At 52.0% G+C, this 22,289-nt stretch overlaps 1 protein-coding gene across 1 annotated transcript in view; it reads left to right on the top strand.

Moving 5' to 3' along the window:
* The window catches only part of PRPF6 (pre-mRNA processing factor 6), a 34,430-nt gene that overhangs the window by 10,336 nt on the left and 1,805 nt on the right, over positions 1 to 22,289 (top strand). The window contains exons 7-19 of the mRNA XM_043479447.1: positions 2,601 to 2,695; positions 3,118 to 3,274; positions 4,017 to 4,179; positions 8,194 to 8,312; positions 8,994 to 9,212; positions 13,814 to 13,936; positions 15,856 to 15,977; positions 17,403 to 17,541; positions 18,887 to 19,006; positions 19,197 to 19,373; positions 19,773 to 19,906; positions 20,534 to 20,625; positions 21,451 to 21,565. Of these exons, the coding sequence (XP_043335382.1) occupies positions 2,601 to 2,695; positions 3,118 to 3,274; positions 4,017 to 4,179; positions 8,194 to 8,312; positions 8,994 to 9,212; positions 13,814 to 13,936; positions 15,856 to 15,977; positions 17,403 to 17,541; positions 18,887 to 19,006; positions 19,197 to 19,373; positions 19,773 to 19,906; positions 20,534 to 20,625; positions 21,451 to 21,565 (1,775 nt within the window). The remainder of the gene's footprint in view (positions 1 to 2,600; positions 2,696 to 3,117; positions 3,275 to 4,016; positions 4,180 to 8,193; positions 8,313 to 8,993; positions 9,213 to 13,813; positions 13,937 to 15,855; positions 15,978 to 17,402; positions 17,542 to 18,886; positions 19,007 to 19,196; positions 19,374 to 19,772; positions 19,907 to 20,533; positions 20,626 to 21,450; positions 21,566 to 22,289) is intronic.

Below are 22,289 nucleotides of genomic sequence, written 5' to 3'. Positions count from 1 at the left end.
GCTGTGCTGTGTGGCTTTCAGGATCTTATTTCCTCATCCAGGGATTGAACCTGGGCCTTTGACAGTGAAAGCACTAAGACCTGACCACTGGACTACCAGGGAGTTCCCTGGGTGGTTTGTTTTGTTGAGCTTTAAGAGTTTTCTTTGTATTTTAGATAACAATTCTTTATCCGATATGTCTCCTCTGAATGTTTTCTCCTGGCTGTGGCCTGTCTTCATTCTCTTGACAGTGTCTTTCACAGACAGAAATTTTTAATTCTGATGAAGTCCAGCTTATCAGTTCTTCCCGTCATGAATTGTGCCTTTTATGTGGTATCTAAAAAGGTTATTGCCAAACCTCAGGTCATGTCAGTTTTCTCCTATGTTATTGTCTAGGAGTTTTATAGTTTTGCATCTTATTTAAGTCTGTAATACCCCCTCCTTTTTAAAAAAATTTAAACTGCATATAGCATACTAATTTTTAATTTATTTTTTAATTAAATTAAAAAATGTTTTTTGGCTGCCTCACGTGGCATATCAGGTCTTAGGATCACACCTGTGTCCCCTACTTTGGAAGTGCAGAGTCTTAACCAGTTAACCAGAGTCAGGACCACCAGGGAAATTCTGTGATTCCTTTTGAGTTAATTTTTATAAAGAGTGTAAAAATCCGTGTCTCAATTTATATTTTGTTTTTTAATTAATTAATTAATTTTTGGCTGTGCCGTGTCTTCGTTGCTGCTCAGGCTTTTCTCTAGTTTCGGTGTACAGGTTTCTCAACGCAGTGCTTCTCTTGTCGAGCACACGCTTTAGGATGCTCAGGCTTCAGTAGTTGTGGCACATTGGCTCAGTAGTTGCAGCTCCTGGGCTCCAGAGCACAGGCTCAGTAGTTGTGGTGCACAGGCTTAGTTGCTCTGCAGCATGTGGAATCCTCCTGGATCAGGGATCAAACCCGGGTCTTCTGCATTCTGGCTGATTCTTTACCACTGAGCCACAAGGGAAGCCCTTCAGTTCATGTTTTGCATGTGGGTGTCCACTTGTTTCATACCATTTGTCAACAAAGATTCTACATTGTGTTGCCTTTGCTCCTTTGTCAGACATTAGTTGGCTGAACTTGTGTAGAACTATTTCTGGGTTCTCTGTTCTGTTGACCAATTTGTCTTTTTTTCCCCCATTACCACGCTGTCGTCATCACTATACGTCATCATCATTATAAAGTATAAAAAGTCTCTGAGTTGGGTTGCATTCTCCAGGTTTGTTCTTCTGCTTTGGTGTTGCATTGCCTGCTCTGGATCTCTTACCTCCTCTCCATGTAAACTTTAGAATCAGCTTGTCGGTATCACAGGTAACTTGCGGGGATTTTGACTGGGGATGCGTTGAATCTCCAGATCAAGGTGGGAAGAACTGATATTGCATGACAGCACTAAACTTTCTGACCGTGAGCATGAAAACTCTCTCCATTGATTTAGTGTTTGATTTCATTCATTAAGATTTTGTAGTTTTCTTCTTCCAGATCTTGTACGTATTTGTTAGATTAATTATGAAGGTACAATTGACCCTGAACTTTGTGGGGTTTAGGGGCATTGGCCTGTGTGCACTCAAGGACTGTCCATATGGGTGGTCCCACGGCAGTGGGTTCAGCTGGCTACAAATTGCATAGCACTCTGGTACGTGCTGAGGGGGAGAATCCAAGTGTAAGTGGACCCATGTAGTTCAGACCTGTGGTAAGGGTGCACTGTGTTTCACAGTTTTGGGTACTCCTCTAAGTATTGTTGTGTTTTTACTTTTAGATTCCAAGTGTTCCCTGCTGGTGTGTGGGATAGCGATAGGTATTAACCTTGTGTTCCGCAGCCCTGCTGTGACTACCTGTTAATTCTGGGAGGTTTTTGTTGATTCTTTTGGATATTCTACAGAGATAATCTGTTACCTGCAAATGAAGGGAGTTTGATTTTTTTCTTCTCATTGCTTAAGTTACCTGCAAACAAAGGGAATTTTATTTCTTCTTTCACATCACTTTTCCTTTCGTCCTTTTCTTGTCTTGCTTCAATTTTGATGACTTTTTACCCAGGCTTGTGTGTGTGTGTGTGTGTGTGTGGTTGTCATGGCAACTTTAAGACTCACAGCTTTTAAAAACAATTAATTAATTTTTTGGCTGTGCCAGGTCTTAGTTGCAGCCTGTGGGATCTAGTTGTCTGACCAGGGATTGAACCCGGGCCCCTGTATTGGGAGTGTGGAGTCTTAGCCACTGGACCACCAGGGAAGTCCCTTGTAACTCACAACTTGAGAGAATACTACAGTGAATTGCTGTGTGAAAACGTAAAGAACACTAGTTGAAGTCTCTGACTTGTGGGTTTCACTCATTCTTGGATGGCCTTATGTTTAGTTGGGATTTCCCCCTGGGACTTTATGGTTTCCTTTTTTTAATGTAAGTTTTTCTTCTGTGTAGGTGAAATTTGTTCATTATTGTTACAAACTATTGTTTGAATAAGTTGTTTTCTTTCTTTAAAAGTTTCTGTGTCCACTGATAGTTAGGATTATGGGAAGGGGTTTAAGGGACCCTCCAAGGACTTTGTTCCAGGCATTCCTGCCTCTGTCCAACCAACTGGGCTCGGCCTGTCTTGCAGGTGTCTGATTCGGTGAGTGGGCAGACTGTGGTTGACCCCAAAGGCTATCTGACGGATTTGAATTCCATGATTCCGACCCACGGAGGGGACATCAAGTGAGTACCCTGGAGGGCTGGTAGCTGGGTAGGCTCAGGTTCCTGGGAACATATTGGATTTTATTTGAAAAATATGCAGCCAAAATGTGGCTATTCTAAGAAAGAGTGGAATTGATTGATTTTCCATTCAAAATATGTGGATGTTAAATTTGTTACAGGTAACATTCAAAATCTATGTGTGTGCCAAACTAGTGAGCAGTTTGCTAATTGTCTCCCATGCTTCTGACCTAGCCCTGGTGCTCAGTGCCTATGTGCATGGAGGTGCAGAAGGCTTGGGAGGGTACTGACCAAGTTCTTACTTGGTTCTGTCACCAGGGACATCTGATGTGACAGTTGGATGTTGTGTCCATAGGGGTGCCTCCTCTGGCCAGGCCCACCCGCAGCACGTGGCAGTCTGACCCTGTGCTTTCTTGCCTACACAGTGACATCAAGAAGGCAAGATTGCTTCTCAAGTCTGTTCGGGAGACAAACCCTCACCACCCGCCAGCCTGGATCGCCTCGGCCCGCTTGGAGGAAGTCACTGGCAAGCTGCAAGTGGCTCGGAACCTCATCATGAAGGGGACGGAGATGTGCCCCAAGGTAGGGACCCTCCCTGAGGTTGCACCACACCCTTGAGGGGCCTTGGCATCTAGGCTGCACCAGACGCTGTGGGAGTGAGTTGGACTTAGAGGGGATTCCTTGCCCCCTTTTCATGTTGAAGCTCCAGGCAGTGGGCCGGGGAGGGAGGACGAGGGGGAAAAAGCAGGAAAGGGCTCTTCCTGCTTATTTTCACTTGAAGTGAAAACTTGACTGCCACCTGTTTAACAGATAACCTTAATGATAGAGAGCAAGACTGGTTAGCTCTTCCCCTTCCTGACGTCAGAACCTGGAGATGGACCTCACCCTTAGGGGCTGTGATGATCAGCTCTAGAAAGTCCTGACACCCTCAGGACTATAGGCTGACTGTGAAGGCTGGGGCACCCTGACAGTGAGAGGTGTCCTGTGAATTCTTCCCCCAGACATGAGCATTGATCCAAAACTCCCCAGCAGATTCATGACCGCCTGCCTGTGTGTCCCCACACTGTCCATGGGGTGACTTCTTACCCGGAAGGCTGCCTGTCCTCTCCTCACAGTGTGGTGATGTGTCTTTCCCATGCACAGACATGCTGTAGCCACATTCCCACGTGTGGGGGTTTCAGGGTTCTCTGGGGCAGGCGTGCCCATGGGTCTGATGGGCACCCATCAGCCCCTCCTGTTTCTGAGACTCGTGTGTGCCCTTCCAGGGGTGCCTACCACCCGGCCAGCCTGACATACCTCACCAACCTGTTCTTCTGTCCCGCAGAGTGAGGATGTGTGGCTGGAGGCAGCCAGGTTGCAGCCTGGAGACACAGCCAAGGCTGTGGTGGCCCAAGCTGTCCGTCACCTCCCACAGTCCGTTAGGATTTACATCAGAGCAGCAGAGCTGGAAACAGACATCCGTGCCAAAAAGCGGGTTCTTCGTAAAGGTGAGCTCCCCTTAGGGTCCTGGCAGGAGTGGTGCTGCCGGGCTGCATCCCTGAAGGTGAAGGGGTGCCACCTCCCTGCCCCAGTGCCGGCCAGGGGAGCTGCCTCGCCACTGATTTGCTCGGGCTCTGCTCGAAGGGTTCGAGAGTGGTGGATGTTTTTCAGGCCTTATTTTGGGCTGTGTTGGTCCTGTCCTTGGACAGTCTTCAGGGAAACTTCTGGTTGTGACGCTTGGGCTGGGAGCTCATGCCTGCCTCTTCCTGCTACATGAACTTGCGTGGGGGCAGTTGCTCTGTGTCCCTGGTGGGCCACACTGTGGGCCCGCTGTGCCGAGTGAGGGAGCTGCTTGAAGCGGCTTCATGGGTGCTGGCTGTCCTGTCTCTTGCCCCCGGCTGGCAGGAGGTGCCACTTGGTTCTGAATCTTTACTGCCTGGGTGGTCTCACCACAGAGGCATGTTAATTAGCTCCTTCCCATCTTGTGAAGCTCCTGCAAGGCAGTGTGTTTGGCTTATGTGCCATTGGCTTATGTCACTGAATGGTTTGCACATCAGGGAAACTGAGTCCACCTGGGAATCACTGCCAAGACACAGCTTCTGTGGGTAGTTTGTCTTTCATTATTGCAGGAGTGAGCAAAGAACAGTGTTGCTCCTTGACTGGAGCTGTGGGGAGGTGCTGCTGGTGACACACAGATTCAGCACTTGCTGGTTGGAGGCCTGACCTGGAGTAAGCCTGTGCTTGTGGCTGGTTCCCTCTGAATTGTAACATGGGTAAAATAGGTGTGTTTTACAGAATTGAGGGTAGCTTGTAGTGGGCGGTCTGAAGTGTATGTTTGCATGAGCCATCGGAGGCACTGGGGTTGTGAACTGCAGCTTCTGACGCTTTGCTCTGTGTTTGATAGGGGCCAGGTGGTGGCTGCCTTGTGTGTGACCCTGAATGTGCGTGAGTATGTGTACATTCCAGTGTGTTGTCCTCTGTTGGGTCTGGTTTCTTGATTGCAACCCTGTTGCACTTAAAATGAGGCTGGGGTGGAAAGTTAGCACCTGTCTTGGTTTATAAAAATCAGCTCCTCTCTTTTCAGCCAGGAAAATAGTTCTCTAATGACAAACACATTAAACTCGGGGTAATTAGCACTATTTGTTTAGGAATGCTCTTCTGAATTTCCCCTGCCACAGTGTGATGGATGGTCAGGATGGCTTTGTGGCCACTCCCTGTTCACCCCCAGATTACCTGAGTTCACTTCCAGTTGGCTTCAGATTTGGAGAGGGAACTAGGCCTGGAAGGGGGACTGCCAGGGGGGTGTCGAGGGATTGGTTTCCAGGCTGTCTGGGGTCTCGAGGGCAGTGGGTCCCCCTGCTTTCCTTTCCCTCGGGCTTCTCCAAAGTGGGGAGATCATGGAACCATCAGCTGGCCTCTGCCCTGCTCTGCAGGCCTAGTCCTGACTTGACCCGTCATCAGAGTGTTTCCACAAACAGTGCTCTTTCTCCAGGTGCCGGGGGCTCAGCTGGAGATGCCTGCTTTAGCTCCAGGGAACCCTGACGCTGCTGTGGGAAGGATCTGATGTGTGGAAACTGAGGACAGTTCCTTCCATCAGTGACTGGGGCGGACTCTGTGCTGGCCCTCAGTGTCTGCATGAGCTCTGGGTTTCAGCTAATGCAGCCAGCGTCCTGGGCCTCTGTTGGGAGAATTTGAGCTTCATGTGCAGCTCTGAGACCTGAGACCTTAGGTGACTGAGTGGCATGGGGTGGGTGCTTGACCTTGAACTGTATGTTGTCATACATGAGGACTCACGTGGGCCCAGCTGCAGCTACTTCCTGTGGGCTGCACTCATGATGAAGGTGTCAGCTCCGTGTTTCTTTGCTGGTCATGCAGGCCTGGAGTGTGAAGTGGTTTTGTCCCCAGACCGTGCACTCTTAGCTTGCAAGTAAGCACAGGGGCGGCAGCACGTTTCCCTTGCTGGGCCTGCAGGTTCTCTAATTCAAACTGCTCCACTCCTGCCCGGGCTGGCCCTTCCTCTCTGGCAGGCCACAGCTTCTGGTGATGACCTTGACCCAGCGTGGTGGCTGGTCTCTGGGCAACACCCCGGCGAGAGCTGGATTGCTCAGCAGTAATCTGCTTTAGCTCCAGTCCTGTGGGCTATTGATAAAGTGCCAGTGGAGGAGTTCGCAGTCTCTCCTGAGAAGTGGGGATAGCCCTGGGTGTTATGCCCATCACTGAGTGAAATTAATGACCCCGGGTCCACTGGAATGCAGTGTGATCTTGCAAAAGGGGCAGACGAGGTGGGAGGCCTCCTTCTCTGACATCACTGCTGAGGGGCCGTCCCCTTGGTAGTGTTGCCTTCTTGGGCTGCTTCCTGATGACTGTCACTCCGGGAAGCGGGACGGCACTGCCAGGCCTCAGGATGCTTGGAGCTGTGGTTGCAGTCTCCCCTCTCGTACATGGTAGCAGCTTGGTCTCACCGTAGGGGTCAGAGCTCATGTTGCCAGCTAAGCTGGTCCAGCAATACCTGGAGGCCGGAGAGCTGGGTCAGCCTCAGCCTCCATTGCATGAGAACTGTGGCCATAAATCTTGGTGGAGACATTGTCCCTTGGGACAAGACCTCTGGATGGTCGAGTTCAAATGCGTGGGGACAGGGACCAGGCTTCCCCAGGCGCAGTGACATGTAGCCCAGGGCTGCTTGCCTGTCAGAAGCCCTCCTGACCCGTGGGTCCTGGCAGAGTGAGAAGCACCTCTGTCACCACATGTGGCCTCCTGCGAGGGTCCCTCATCTGGCACCAGCCAGTGCTGGACTGAGTGACAGGTGTGGTCAGGTCTTGGAAGTCCAGGGGCTGAGCCCTTGGCCGCACCTCTTTTGCAGGCTGTGGTGGCGCTGTGATCCTTCAGAGGCCTGGGCCCCAGCCTGGGGTGTTGTCTTCCATGGCAGGTGGTTCTGGAGTGGCAGCTTGCTTTTTGTCATAGTGGGGAGGTCCCCATGAGCCCTGGACCTTGGGAACCTATGAAACTGACTTGGGGTAGGCCCTGGGGGTCCTGGGGTGTCTCCCCTCCAGCCCAGTTGTCTAGAGCATCTGGGCATCTACTGCTTCCTGCTCAGGAGCCAGAGGGCTGTGTGGCTACCTGGAGCCACTGCCATCTGGTTTGGCTGTGGGAAAGAAGGGGCACCTGTTTGCAGGGCCTGTAGTGGGGAAAAGAAGGGGTGCCCCGTTTATAGGCCTGTAAGGAAGGGGAGTTGCTTCCACTGGAGGAGGAACATGAGAGACTCTGAGTCCACTGATGCTGCATCATGGAATCTAGTGTCTTGTTTCCCACGAGCTTGGCCCATGTGTTTTCTAGAAAGAAGAGTTCCTTTGGGTGCTGTTCTGGATTCCTGCCTTCATCGGCTCTTAGTCACCGTCACTCCTGCCAGGAGCTGCCAGAGGCCTTGCCTCGTCCTCCCCAGTGCCTTGCTGTGGGGCTTTGTGTTCAGCTGTCTAATGTTTTGGCCTTTTTGGTAAATTGCATCTGAAGGAAGGGCTGTGCTTGTTAAACAGAGATTTGGAAGTTTCTGGACTGCAGGGTGTCTTGGCCTCTCCTGCTGGCCCCCCTTCCCCACTGCACCCGGGGATGTAGCACGTGGTTCCTTTGTTCTCGAATCCCCTGGGGTGCAGGGAGGACCCTTATTCTGCCGACCTGGGCAGGCGTGGACCCCAGAGTTGTTGGCATGTTTTTTCCCCACGGCTCACACGTGGCCTGCAAGGCTGGCCCTTCCTGGGTGGCAGGTGCCTCGTCTTCTGATGTTGATCTTCAAGTGTGAACAGGCGTGAGATGATGCACAGCCCTCTCTGCCACCTTGCTTGCTGATTCGGGGCATCTGTACTGGCCTCTCTGGTGTCTGTCTAGACCCAAGGGACCCATGTGAAGTCCTGGCCTGTCCCCAGGGCAGAGACCATCTGGCTGTGCTGGCAGCCGCGTCCTCTGCGACACAGTGTCCTGCTTTCACTTCCCTTTTTCTGTGACCTGGTTTCTTGTTCGACCTTTCCCAGCCCTTGAGCATGTTCCAAACTCAGTTCGCTTGTGGAAGGCGGCTGTGGAGCTGGAAGAGCCAGAAGACGCTAGAATCATGCTTAGCCGAGCTGTGGAGTGCTGCCCCACCAGCGTGGAGGTGAGTCTCCCACCCCGAGGGGGCCTGAGCCTTGAGCTCACCAGGGGGAGCTCTGTGCTGAGCGCTCTCCTGCAGGGAGCAGCCCTTCTGGTTCAGCTCCAGGTTTGTCAGTGGGGCTTGAGGGTGAAGTGGTGGGGGGTGGGGTGCTTGTCTTCCCAGCTGGGGATGGCTCTACCTCAGAGCCACTTGGATTTCTTGAGTTTTAGGTTTCCGGTTCATAGCATTCTCTGAAGTGACTTTTGGTCGTGGGTCTATGATGTCCAGCCTGTTTTTAATTATCTTATGTGTGTTGTGAAATTCTCCAAACAAAATTAATCTTAATTTATTTACATAAAAATAAATAGAGCCCATACACATTTTTGGTGATGAAATGTTGAGAATCAAAAGCTGGGGTGTGAGTACTCCAGGCAGCTGAATACCCGTGCCCTTTCAGTCGGTGAGGTGACAGTCTTGTCCTGTTCACCTTCTGTCCTGATACTGTGTACCTTTTATCAGTGATTGGAATGTGGGACTGAGGGCCTGTCACCTAGCCACTAGATCAGTCAGCAGTGTAACCACACAGCTTTCGGATGAGCAGGAAGTGCTACTGCACATGATCCCGGGCCCTGTTTAAATGGGCCTTGGGAGCTCGTGCTGCATCCCGTGGAGGGTGCCCCTGACTTGATGGGTCTCTCCTTGCAGCTCTGGCTCGCCCTGGCGAGGCTGGAGACCTACGAGAATGCCCGCAAGGTCTTAAATAAGGCCCGGGAGAACATCCCTACAGACCGCCACATCTGGATCACGGCCGCCAAACTGGAGGAGGCCAACGGGAACACGCAGATGGTGGAGAAGATCATTGACCGCGCCATCACCTCCCTGCGTGCCAATGGCGTGGAGATTAACCGTGAGCAGTGGATCCAGGTGAGGTCAGCAGGTGCTGTGGTGTCCGCTTTAAGCACGGATGCCCTCCTGCTCGTTAGAGTCCCTTGGACGGCTGGGACTTCGGGGTGGCACCTGAAAGGTGTGTCCTTACGCTGGCAGGCAAAGCAGGCATGGAGTGCCTCTCATGTCATCGCTTTGTGGCTTCTGTGGTGTGAAAGCTTGAGCAACTCAGGGGAGACTTTAGCATTTTGACACGTGCGGTCAGCCCCACTTTTCCAGGAGAGAATATGGTTTAAGAGAGAATGAGCTTTAGCGCATCTGTCACTCTTCTCGACTATGGCCAGCCAGGTCTCTGAAGGTGTTCTAACCCAGCCAGCAGGCCAGGTACACTCTCCTACCTCCTCCTCCCACTGCATGAGCCATTGCATGGGCAGCCAGGAAAAGTGCCTGTTTACCTGCATCCGCCTCACTCTGTCAGGAGAGCCCTACAGCCAGCCCCTGTGCTTCACCATTGCCTCTCAGCCTCGGAAGAGGGCCCAGACCCTGCCCCTCTCCTTCTTGTGCCCCTGCTGCTGCTGTTCTGCTTACCCTCCTCCCAGTGGCCCCTCTGCTGCTGCAGGTGTCATCGCTGAGGGCACCTCCCTCCCCGCAAGGAGAGGGTGTCGGATTGCTGCGTCCTGCTCCTGGGCCCTTGCGGCAGTACTGTTCTCTGCCCTTCCTGTGGTGCGCATATTTTACAATTTTGGGTGCAAGGCCTCATGTATACCCCTGAAGTCTCATCGTCTGGATTCAGCCCCTTTATTAATATTTGTTCAGTGCTGTCTAACCATGTCATTCCCATTTTGACATTCTCATACCTTCATGTGGATCCAGTTTCCAGCTGGTGTCCTCTTTCTTCTGCCTGACGGACTTTGTGACCATTTTTTACAAGCAGGCCTGCTGATATTCAGTTCTTCCAGCCTTTAAATGTCTGTTAAGAGTCTTTACTTCATCTTTGTTTACTTCATCTGATGAAGGAAACTTCATCACATGTTTTCTCTCAGTGTGGAGGTCTAGGTTGGCAGTCTTTCCTTTCAGTGTTTTTTAAAGACACTGTTCTTGCTGGCCTTGTTTCCAGTGAGACACCTGCTGTCATCTTTGCTCTTCTGTACATATATCTTTTTAAAATTTTTTAATTAAATTTTTAAAAATGTTTCTAAATTAAAAGATTTAGAAATGCTTTAAGGATTTTTTTATATCATTGGTCTTGACCAGTTTGATGCAATTCACTTTGTGTGGTTTTCTTCATGTTTCTTGTGTTTGGAGTTCAGTGTCTTGGATCTGTGGATTTCCAAATTGTATCAAATTTGGAAAATTTGTGTCCCCTGTTTCTTCTCAACCTTTTGCAGGTATGGTTATGAGGGTTTGCTCCTCTGTTTTCTAAGATTTTTATTTTTTTGGTGTTTACATTTAGGTCTGTGATCCATTTGCATTAAGAGTTGAGCTTCATGCTTTTTTAAGTGCAAGGCCTATCATCTGGCTCCGCTGGGTCTCCCCCCGGTGAGTCTCCCCCCACAGTCCAGCGCTGTTGTGGAGAACCATGGTCCTGTGTGTGGAAGTTCACTTCCAAGTCTCTGTCCTCCACTGGGCTGTGCATCTGTGTTGTGCCAGCACCACTGTGTCCTGCATACTGTGGCTTTGTAGGAAGCTTTCAAATCAGGAAGTGAGTCCTCCTGCTTTGTTATTTTATAGACTGTTTTGGCTGTGCTTGGTTCTTGTGTTTTCATATGAACTTTAGGATCAACTTGTCAGATCCTGCAAAATAGCCAGAGGGGATGTTGATAGACACTGCATGGAATCTGTAGATCAGTTTGGGGACTATTGCCGTCCTAATAGTAGTAACTCTTCCAATCCGTGGGATGTCTTTCCATTCATTTAGTTCTTTTAAAACTTAAGAAAAAAAAAATGATCTATTTAATTTGGGGAGCTCTGCTGGGTCTTTGTTGCTTCACATGAGCTTTCTCTAGTTGTAGTGCGCAGGGGCTGCTCTTCTTTATGGTGTGCGGGCTTCTCATTGCGGTGGCTTCTCTTATTGCACAACATGGGCTCTAGGGCTCAGGGCTTCAGTAGTTGCAACTCGGGTTCTTAAGCACAGGCTCAGCAGTTGTGGTACACGGGCTTAGCTGCTCTGTGGCATGTGGGATCCTCCTGAAGCAGGGATCGAACTTGTATACCCTGCATTGCGAGGTGGACTGTTAACCACTGGACCACAAGGGAAGCCCCTAAAATGTTTTTCAATAATGTTTTAGCATACTAGTATTGCACTTACTTTATGTATTCTAAAGTGTTTTACTATTTTTCATACTGTCATAAATGGGGTTTCTTCTTAATTTCATCTTCAGGTTGTTCGTTGTTAGTGTATAGGAGTATAGTTGATTTTTAAATGTTGATCTTATGTCCTGCAAAATCATTTATTAAATTGTAATACTTGCAGTGGATTCTTTAGGATTTTCTGTATATTGAATCATGTTGTGTGCAAATACAGGTTTACTACCTTTCCAATCTGGATGCGTTTTAAAATATATATATATATATATTTATTTTTGGCTATGTTGGGTCTTAGTTGCGGCATGCAAGATCGTCCATTGCAGTGCATGGGGCTTCTCTCTAATTGTGGTGCATGGGCTCAGTAGTTGCCACGTGGCATGTGGGTTCTTAGTTCCCTCACCAAGGATTAAACCTGTGTCCCCTGCATTGGAAAGCAGATTCTTAACCACTGGACCACCAAAGAAGTCCCCGGATGCCTTTATTCCTGTTTAATTGCCCTGGTTAGGGCCTCAGGACATGCTGAAGAGCAGTGGTGAGAGCCCCCTCTGGTTCTGGGAGACGTCTGGTCTTTCCTGTGGGTGTGATGTGAGCTTGTCTGGTCACTGATGTTCTGATTCATCTTATATGACTTCTGTTGCTTTGTCCTCACGTTTCACTAATCTTTTCTTCTGTAATGTCTCATCTGCTGTGATTGAGGACATTTTTCATCTCAGATCTTGCCTTTTTCACTAACAGGAATTTTGGTTGTTTTAAAAACCTTCTTTGACTTGTTTCATGTTGCCACACAGCAATTTGCCATCCATGGATCATGGTTATAATAGTTGTTCTAGTGTCCTTGTCTGGGCCCGTCGGAGTTGATTTTGGTACATGTTCTCCCCTCATTATGGATTGTCTTTCCCTGATAACCTTTCATTTGTCACATTTCCCCTTGGGGGGGCCGGGTGCTTTTGTGTCTCTGTGAACATTCTGGGCTCTGGTGTTGGACCTTGGTTCTGTTACTGAAGGTGTTCTGACCCTGTGGGTCTTGCCTCAACACTTGCTGGGTGGGACCAACCGCAGTCAGTGGGGCAGGTTGGTACTCAGCCCTCTGTAGAGGCGGCCTCTCTGGGTTTCTGCTCAGGGTCTTGTGTCTCCTGGGGATCTTCGCTTTGGCTGGTGGGAACAGGTGCTGTCCTGGACACACCTGTGTTCTGAGGAACGCTCCTGCTCATCCTTTTGGACAGTTCTTTCTCTCCCTTCTGTGCTGGTTTATGCTCAGTGGAGACTGTGGGGGACGCTGTGCAGACTGGCTGCCTGGGCCATCTCCCTGGGCGGCTCGCCTCCCTCGTGCCTGGTGCTCTGTGCTCTGCCTCCAGCGGAGGGCTGGCCTGGGCCACCTCATGAGCCTTTGGCCTTGGCTCTGCTCTGCCTGGGATACTTTTCCCTTCACAGCCAGGGCAAGGGAAGCCTGACTCAGCCTGTCCCACCAGCCTGGGTCTCTCCGTGACAGCAGTAGCAGGGTGCTTCTTACTCTGTTAGCCATTGCAAATGGTGTCCTGGCGCACCCATCATTTGGCATGAATGGGAATATATTCCTTAAAACACTTTGCTGGGTGAGCCTTTGTGAGTTTTGTTTTGATAGAGAGCTTGAAGTTGCCCTCAATAGAGGTCGTCCCTGCATCCGTTCCACCTCTGCCTACGTCTCCATGTTGTGGTCTGATGTTTGTGAGTGAGCCCTGGTCTTTGCCTTGCTGATCCTACCTGCCTGCCATGCAGGAGCCTCAGGATACTTGGTGTCTCATCTCTGAACCATGGCTGTCCTCTCTGCTCGTTCTGAGGATTGTTCTCCTGAAGTTCAGTGCTCTTCTGCTGAACACCCCTGCCCCCCTGCCTGCCGGAGCGCCTCAGTGGCTGGTCTCTCCATAGGCTACTGTCTGGCTTTCCTTGTGTTGGGCTCTGTACCCCCAGCAGGTCTCTCTCTTGGGTTAGAGTGGCTTTTCCTTTTGTCCATTTTGAATCTGGAGCCAGGCTGACAGTACGAACATGTGTGACAGTATGAACATGTTATTCCCACTGCTTTGGAACTTTCCTGTAGCCACCAGGTTGCCTACTCTAGCACTTGGTACAGGTTAGGTGCTTCTGTGATATTTGTTAAATGAATAGGTTGGGGGTGTGGAGCACTTAACCTGCAGTGAGGGAGGAAAGGATGCTTCACAGTGGGTGGCAGCGTCGGGGCCCTGAGGGTACAGGAACCCTCAGGGCCTGTTCCTGCAGCCCTCTCCCTCGGGCCTAGTGTCTGTCTGCGAGACCCCTGCAGCTCTGGGCAGTGAGTTCAGTTCTGTGCCCTCTTTCAGGATGCTGAGGAGTGTGACAAGGCCGGGAGTGTGGCCACCTGCCAGGCAGTTATGCGTGCTGTTATCGGGATTGGCATTGAGGAGGAAGACCGGAAGCACACGTGGATGGAAGATGCCGACAGCGTGAGTGTGGCTAGTGGGAGTGTGCGTTGTGGGGAACGGGGTGTGGTTTGGAAATCTTTCTGATCTGCTGATTTTTAAATGTAGTCACAACTGTAAGGAGCATAGTTCTCTATTAACTGGGGTCTGCTGCAGAGGTGGGGTGTTAGCGCTCACTACCCTGACCTGGCCCAGTTCCGATGCTTTCCCAGCTCTTCACCCCTGACCTCTGGACATCCCTCACCCCCATCTCTGCTATAACCTGCATTTCAGAAAACACCTGCATGTGAAGCATGCACTTTGAGGAGACTCCCTTGAGTGGTGTTCCAGAGACGAGATTATGGGCTCAAGATCGATAAACATATTTAAGGCTTTTAAAACCTTAAATTTGGTCCTCTCTTTTTAATAGCCTTTTATTCTAAAATAATTTTAGACTTACAGAAAAGTTACAAAACTGAGTGGAGAATTCTTTTAAGCCCTTCACCTAGATGCTCCCACATTTACCGATTTCAGTACACGCCTTTTTCTTCTCCACATGTGCACATGCTTGCTCACACATGGCCTTTATTTTCCCCGAAGTATTTGAGACCACATCACACATGTGGTGACCCTTTTGCTTTAAACACTTCAGTGTGTTTCTTTAAAAGGAACCTTCTCTTGTGCAACCACAGCACAGCTATCAGACTCAGGAGATCAGCGTTGATTAGGACCAGGAGGATATAATCTGGGGCCTTATTCAAATCTCACTGAGGCGCTCACTGAATGCTTTTTGGGTTTTGGTGGAGAAACTACTCAGGGTCACATGTGCAGGGTCCATGACCCTGAGTCTGGGTGGGGGCGGGAGCTTTGATCTGTCATCGTTTTTCATGATTCTGACTTTCTTGAGGGTACCGACCCCTTGGTTTGGTCTCCAGTGTCCTCATGGTGGGTTCTCCTCTTTGTGGGACTCTGTCGTGCCGAGTGGGTGGGGGCACACTCAGCTCTGAGCAGCCCAGGGGTGTCTGCCAGCTTCCTCCACAGGAGGCTGCTGCGGACCTTTGTAACTCATGTTCTGTGGGGAGACCCTGAGACTGCATAAACGTGCCATTTCTTAGCAAACCGGCCCTATAGTTTGCAGGTCGGTTAGTGCTACTTTTGGCCTGAGTCAGTTACTACTACAGGATGTGTCAGGTGCTGGTTTTCTAGATATCATGGCACCTGTGTTTGATGAGAGATGCTTAGCTGGACTCCTACTGGCAGAGCTTTCCTTTCTCCCTTGTCCACTTGGGCCCTCACCTCGTCCTCCAGTCCCTGGACATAGGCCGTGGCTGCTGTCTGCAGCTCACTGGGTGTCTCATTTATAAGCTGGGTGTCTTGTGAGCACTAATGATGCTCTAATGTCACCTGTCGTGGTTTAAAGCCTTTTTGTTATGTGACATTAAGACCGAAAATTGTGAAGGATGACCTAACAGTCTCCCGCAGTCTCCACCCTGGGAGTAGATCAGCAAATGGGCAGCACAGCCCAGCTCCTTCTGGTCGTTGAACCCTTTTAATTTTGAGTGTGGGCTTGAACTTCATGCTTCATCTCTTACCTCATCGCTTGACAACATGGGGGCCTCAGGGGGTGTCACCCTGCAGATGTCAGATTGAGGAGCAGAACCCTCAAGCTCTCTCAGACTTTCTCCTGTTTCTCTGTTGTCTCTTTGTTTGGGTTGGAGTAGGCCTGTCCTCAGCGCTGTGTGGCCTGCAGGAGGAGCAGAAGCCCTTGGTGCTCAGTATTACCCCAGGGGCAGGCCGGTCCACCAACCCCCTGGAGTCCTAGCCCCAGAGACTTTGTAACGGGCTTCCAGGGCCTGGGGCCTGGGTCAGGAGTCGTGGAGCGGGTACCCCTCCTGGGTTGGTGGCACCCAGCCCCCTCACTCCTCTCCCCTCCCCCCTCACTCCTCTCCCCTCTCTCCATCTAGTGTGTGGCCCACAACGCCCTGGAGTGTGCCCGAGCTATCTACGCCTACGCCCTGCAGGTCTTCCCCAGCAAGAAGAGCGTGTGGCTGCGGGCTGCATACTTCGAGAAGAACCATGGCACCAGGTATGTGGCAGGCCTGCCACCCTGTGCTGCATTTAGGCCTCTCATCCCCGTGGGTGGGCAAGAGCCACATTGGAGGTCAGACCTCTGCAACGAGGGGTGGGCTCTCCTGTGGCAATTGGGCTGTTCAGCCGAGCTGTCTTTCTGGCACCTTCTGTAATAGCATTCCTGCTGCTATACAGTTGAGGAACCAAGGCACTGAGGGGCCCGTCTGCCTGCAGTGAGCTGGGAGCACTGGGGTCCTAGGGCTCCCTGGGGCAGGGCTGGGGCCCCGAGGCCCCCGTCTGTGGGGCTCTGGCTTCAGCAGCGTGGGCGGTGCGGCATCTGGGCCCAGGGAGGCCTGTTTTTCATTTCAGCTGTGCTGGATTTGGGTTTGGGCTGGTTTTTGTGCTCTGAGGAGGTCCGTGACAATTTTATTTAATTGTTCTCTTTAATTGAAAAAACCTTTGTGTCTGCCTTATTGGCTGTAAGTGCTGATTGAATTAGATGTTGCAATTCAGTCAGCAGTTAGGTGGGCAGCCTCTGCTTGGATCCTCTACCGCATCCTCTGTGTTCGGGCCTTGCTGGTCCCACCTGGGCTGCAGCTGGGAGCACGGGGCCTCTGTTGCTTTGCTTTTGTCTCATTCAGTCTCAGGCTCAGGAGTCGCCTGATGTTCCTGTCCCCCCACCCCACACACACCCCCACTAGCTGCTCTGTGTCTTGCAGTTAACTCCTTTGGGCACGTTTTGAAATGACTGTGCAAGTTCACCCAACTGTCCTGTCCAGAGCAGGGCCTTGCCCACAGGTCTTCGTCCCTGGGCTCAGGGGCAGTTCCCATCCCCCGGGTCTCGCACCTATGGTAGGCTGAGGAAGCCGAGCCTTCTTGTTCTGGTGTCAGGCTTCACACCACACAGAGCAACTCCATGTGCTCACTCAATCTTGCAGAGACCTGAGGAGAACATCTGTGCCAGGGGTGTGCCAGGGTGGTGGGCCACGCAGGGTTAGGGCTTCATACCTGAAACCTGGGCTTCATGCTTGATAGTGTCCTAAAATAACTTCCTTCCAGAAATAAGACAGTTTCTCTGGATGCCAAAGAGTAGGTACAGGTTGTAATCTTTATTGGCGGATCTGTGGTTAGAGATGAAAAGGTCCCCGGCTCCCAGACCGCGAAGTTATCGCGCCTCCGGGACACCCGGCTATAAAAGGCTCCCTTGAGAAGCTCCATCAGACTCTGCTGTTTGAACAATGCGTGGCTTTGTAGCACCCTCCTCAGTAGTTGATTTTAGAGCCTTTATGGAGAGAAAAGATTTCCCCACACTCTCCCCATTGTAAAAGTCTGGTAAATCATTTATGGCATCGAACTTTGAAGCAGTAACTGTCTTTTCAGCGCTCGTGGCCTATCTGCAAGTGGCCCGTGTGCTTGTGGTGACCGTCCCCCTGTCTTGCAGGGAGTCACTGGAGGCCTTGCTGCAGCGGGCCGTGGCCCACTGCCCCAAAGCAGAGGTGCTGTGGCTCATGGGCGCCAAGTCCAAGTGGCTGGCCGGGGACGTGCCTGCGGCGAGGAGTATCCTGGCTCTGGCCTTCCAGGTGGGTGAAGGGGTAGGCCATAGCCCGAGGGCTCCAGGGTCCTGTGCCCGCCTCCCCTGAGCCCTTCCTGCATTATTGACAGGAGCTGACCTGAGATGTGGAGCATGGTCTGATGCAGGGAGTTTGGGTGCTCTGGGGACAGCTGGGGCCCTGAGGGGGTCTGAGAGCAGGAAAAATGGCCTGGGTGATGGATACCTACCTCTTGTTTGCTGCCATTCAGTGTGACCCTGGGCTCAACGTTCCACAGCATAGACTCAGGGAGACAGGAAGGCTGGGACAGCCAGCGGAGAGCCGTGTCCCCGCACAGGTCCCCTCCTAGGTGCACGTGAGGCTGTCTGGTACTGCGGGAGGAAGTCCTGTCCCTGCACTGGAGCATAGGCACCTGCGCTGGGTCCCACGTGGGCCGCCTGTTGCCGCCCAGGCTGTCAGTGGGTGGAGCTGTGTTTGTGGAGGGTGGCTTCGTGGTTGGTGCCGGGAGCTCTGCGTTTTTCTCTGATTTTTATTGTCACATGGAACATCCTAGTAGTTTTTGACAGCAAGGTTCAGTCAGCGGTTTCCAGCATGCTTTTCTATTAACTGGAAAGACGATGTCACTCTGTGGTTTTCATCTAGGCTGGCATAGTGACGCCTGTCCCTTGCTGAGTGAATATGTGGAGGGGACTGGCCTGGGCTTCCCCCTGCTCTCGTGTCTGTTTGGGCGCCCTGGGTGGAGGGTGCCGCTGCTCTCCGGGTGGTTCTGGTCCTTCCCACCACCGCCAGGCAGTGCTGCCTGTGTCCTGCGCTCTCCTCTCCTTACCTGTCTCTGTGGGGCTGCTTCTCAGGTTGGGGACATGGTCAGGCTGAGTGTGCCCAGCAGGTGACTGTGCTTTCAGGAGACTGGAGGGCACTGCCCATATGTCTGCCGGACTCTGGGTTGTACGTGGCCTAGTCCCGACCCTGGGAACCCTCCCTGCATAGTCTGTGATAACCCGGGCATCCTTCTGTCCTTCCCACACTGACACACTGGGTGGCCAGTTCCTCATCCCCAGGCTTGGGAGCGAGCAGGATTGGGTGGGTGGATCCATGTAAGTGAGACATGAGTGAACTTTTGCAGCAGGTAGAGGGTGGTGACTGGCAGCACGGCCTAAGTGCTGCAGCTGCCACACATCTGTGCCAGTGTGGCAGGCCAGCTTACTCATGAGGAAGTCCACGTCCTGGGGCTTTGTTGCCAATTAGTCCAGGACATGCCTGCATCAGACTGTCCTGCTGCAGAGCATGGCTCAGCACAGCCCAGTTCCTGGACCGGCTGCTTCCAGCCAGGGGAGCCCTTGCCCAACTCATGGCTGATGCTGCTGTTCCTCTGCAGGCCAACCCCAACAGCGAAGAGATCTGGCTGGCGGCCGTGAAGCTGGAGTCTGAGAACAATGAGTACGAACGGGCCCGCCGGCTACTGGCCAAGGCGCGGAGCAGCGCGCCCACTGCCCGGGTAAGCAGAGCCCTCTGCCCACTGTGAGCAGCCCCCAAGGTCACGTGCTCAGAGCTCATTTGTTTACTCTTGGCTTTAAAATGCACTGATGTATGTAGCCGCAGTTTGTCCCAAAGACACGGGGCAGCGTTCAGGCTGAGCTGTCAGTGAGGCAAATGCCAGAGCCAGGCTGAGGCTATCTGTTCCCCAGGTGTTCATGAAGTCTGTGAAGCTGGAGTGGGTGCTGGGGAACCTTGTGGCCGCCCAGGAGCTGTGCGAGGAGGCCCTGAAGCACTATGAGGACTTCCCCAAGCTCTGGATGATGAAGGGGCAGATTGAGGAGCAGGAGGAGCTCGTGGAGAAGGCCCGGGAAGCCTACAACCAGGGGGTGAGCCTCCACCCCACATGGGGCACCTCACCTCAGATAGTTATTGTTACAACCTGCTTGGACCCAGGCTCAGGGGAGCTGTGGGCTCGGGGCCAGTCTGTTCCCTCACCCAGCCTTCTGCCCCTGCCAGGCTGTAACTGCTATATTCAGCAGAGTACGGACTACGGCCCGTGTAAGGCACAGGCTCCTGAGTCCACACCCATGTGCACATGTGTATGGCACAGCATGCTCACGAAAATGCCCCATACACGTGTGCACAACACAGCCGTGTGCACAGTGACACACCTGGGTGTGAAATGGCTGGTCTCTGAGGGCACACGTAGCCCTGACTCAGCTTGAGGTGCCAACACAGCGTCACAGATGCCCGCTGAGTCTTCTCTCTTGTGTCTGTGGCTGCAGTTGAAGAAATGTCCCCACTCCACCCCGCTGTGGCTTTTGCTTTCCCGGCTGGAGGAGAAGGTTGGGCAGCTGACCCGAGCTCGGGCCATTCTGGAGAAGTCTCGCCTGAAGAACCCAAAGAACCCCGGCCTGTGGTGAGTTCCCGTGCCCCCGGGAGCTGACTTCGCTCACACCAAGTCCTTAGTGCAGCACTTTCAGCTCAGGCTCCATGGATGGGAAGGTGCAGTCTGTGAAGAGTCCTGTCCCAGCTGTGAGGGTGTTCACATAAGCCTGAAGATAGTTGGATGCAGTGTGGCTTGTGCTGGGATTGAGGGTGCCCGGGAACCAAGAGCTAATGAGGGGGCATTGGGGTGGATGGTGCCAAGAGAGCGGACTCTACAGAAGAGGTAGTATCTGGGAGGGACCTTGAGGGATGAATAGGAGTTTGCCAGATAAAGATGGCATTTTGTCCATAGGAGGCTGTGCACACAGACTCCAGGTGTGGGGCTTCAGGGTGTCAGTACCCTGAGGTGCCCCAGCAGCCACCAGCAGGCCTGTCTGTCTCTATCCTGCCCATCTTCACTCGTACCTGGGTGACCTCAGAGTCCAGGTTTATGGCTGCCCATAGGCTTGAGGTGGGGATCACCCATGTCTCCCTTCTCTGGTGGACGAGCTGCTGGGCAGCACAGACAACTCCAGCTACTGAGGCTCCTCAGGACCTTCTGCTTGTCGTCAGGCTGCCAGTGGACAGTGCTCTACCCTGCCCGGGTTTCTCTCTGCAGGCTGGAGTCTGTGCGGCTGGAGTACCGTGCTGGGCTGAAGAACATTGCCAGCACGCTCATGGCCAAGGCCCTGCAGGAGTGCCCCAACTCTGGTGAGTGCTGTCCTCAGGCCGCTGGCAGCCGGGGTCAGACTCAGCCACAAAAGTACCTCCATTATGCTTGGTCATGTAAATGATTGAACTCAAGACTCAGTGTTGGCAGTTGGACCTCATGTTCTGAGATGCTACCATTTCTTTTTCTTTTAGAAGTTAATTTTTTACTATTTTACCCCAAGTTCTGTAATTAGTTAGTGCATGTGCAGTATAAATAAATTTGGAGTAAAAAAAGAGAACATGAAAATTGCTGTGAGCCCAGTACTTGGAAATCATTGATTGTAGCTCTTTTGTATTTTTACAATTTATATTATTGCAGAAAATCAAGTCATACTGTGTATTTTGTTTTGTCCCCCTTTTTTTTACAGTTGAAAATTCTGTGAGGATTTTTCATTATCACTGAATCCTTAAGAATGAACAGATTTTAGTGGCTTCGTAGAATTTTCTGGGTTTATGGTAGATATATGGCCTCAGGCTGATCTCTAGGCTGGTATTAATCCCAGGTTATCTTTCTGCATAAATCCTTGGTAGCACTTTTTGTTACTTTGTTACAGTGAATTCTCAGCTGTGAAGTTAGTCAGTGGGTATGAAACCTTGGAGACTGTTGGGACTTCCAGCCTCCCCGCCCCCCAGGATGATGTCATGGCCTTGCCAGTGGGGCCCTGTGGCTCTGGGCAGGCCGTGGGGTGGGGGTTGGGGGGTATGGAGTAGTGGGTAGCATAGGCGGCCCGGCCACACGGGAGGCACAGATGGAGATATCCTGAGTCTTCAAAGGCCTCCCTGTGTGTGATGGCTGAGGTGATCATCTGCATGTCTGGATTTCAGGGGTCCTGTGGTCTGAAGCCATCTTCCTGGAGGCGAGGCCCCAGCGGAAGACCAAGAGTGTGGACGCCCTGAAGAAGTGTGAGCATGACCCCCACGTGCTCCTGGCTGTGGCCAAGTGAGTAGGGGTCCTGGTGGTAGTGCCAATCCTCTTGCTGGGGTCTCCAGGTCCCCAGAACAAGGCAGTCTTCCCTGGTCATGACCACTGGGAGGGTGGCCTTTTCTGGGCCCCTGATCCTCCTTACCTTGTCCTGGTTCCTTCTCAGGTTTCTGCGTGCTCTGTCTCTGACACTTTTCAGTTTATTCCAACATGGGTCTTGAATTGCAGGACAGACACAGGCCTGCTAACACTGGTCCACATGGAATTTAGGTTATAAGTGAACCTTTTTTGGTTCAGACAGCTGTAAGCAAGACAGTTGTTTCCATTGTGTTAGTGCCAGAAGCCAGACTGTTTGACCTGTGTAACCCTGGGAACAATCTAGGGCCCATTGGTCAGGCTCTTGGTGTGCCTGGGGGTGTGGAGGCCACCTATCCTTCAGGGTGCTGGCCTCAAGAACAAGAGGAGGTGAGCAGGCGACCCCCCACTGCCAGCTTGTGCAGGGTGTTGGGCCCGGGGCTCCCTGGGAGGAGGAGGGCCTTCAGAATCTCCTGAATCTTCTCTGTTCCCTTCTCAAAGGAGGACAGTGGCCTGAAAGGAGTGGAACCTGAGTGCTGGGTTGTGGCTAGGTGTGGTCAGGCTAGAAAGTGACTGGGCTTGGGGTGGAGGGCTTGTCAGGCCTCTGCCTAGGGCAGGGGGTATATGGGGCCAGAGGCTCCTGTGTGCTTTTGCTGGCCCAGCTGCT

Source organism: Cervus canadensis, chromosome 10 (genome assembly GCF_019320065.1).
Source record: "Cervus canadensis isolate Bull #8, Minnesota chromosome 10, ASM1932006v1, whole genome shotgun sequence".
NCBI classification, from domain to species: Eukaryota; Metazoa; Chordata; class Mammalia; order Artiodactyla; family Cervidae; genus Cervus; species Cervus canadensis.
The sequence above is the reverse complement of the archived record's forward strand: the minus strand, read 5'-3'. Positions and strand labels throughout refer to the sequence as shown.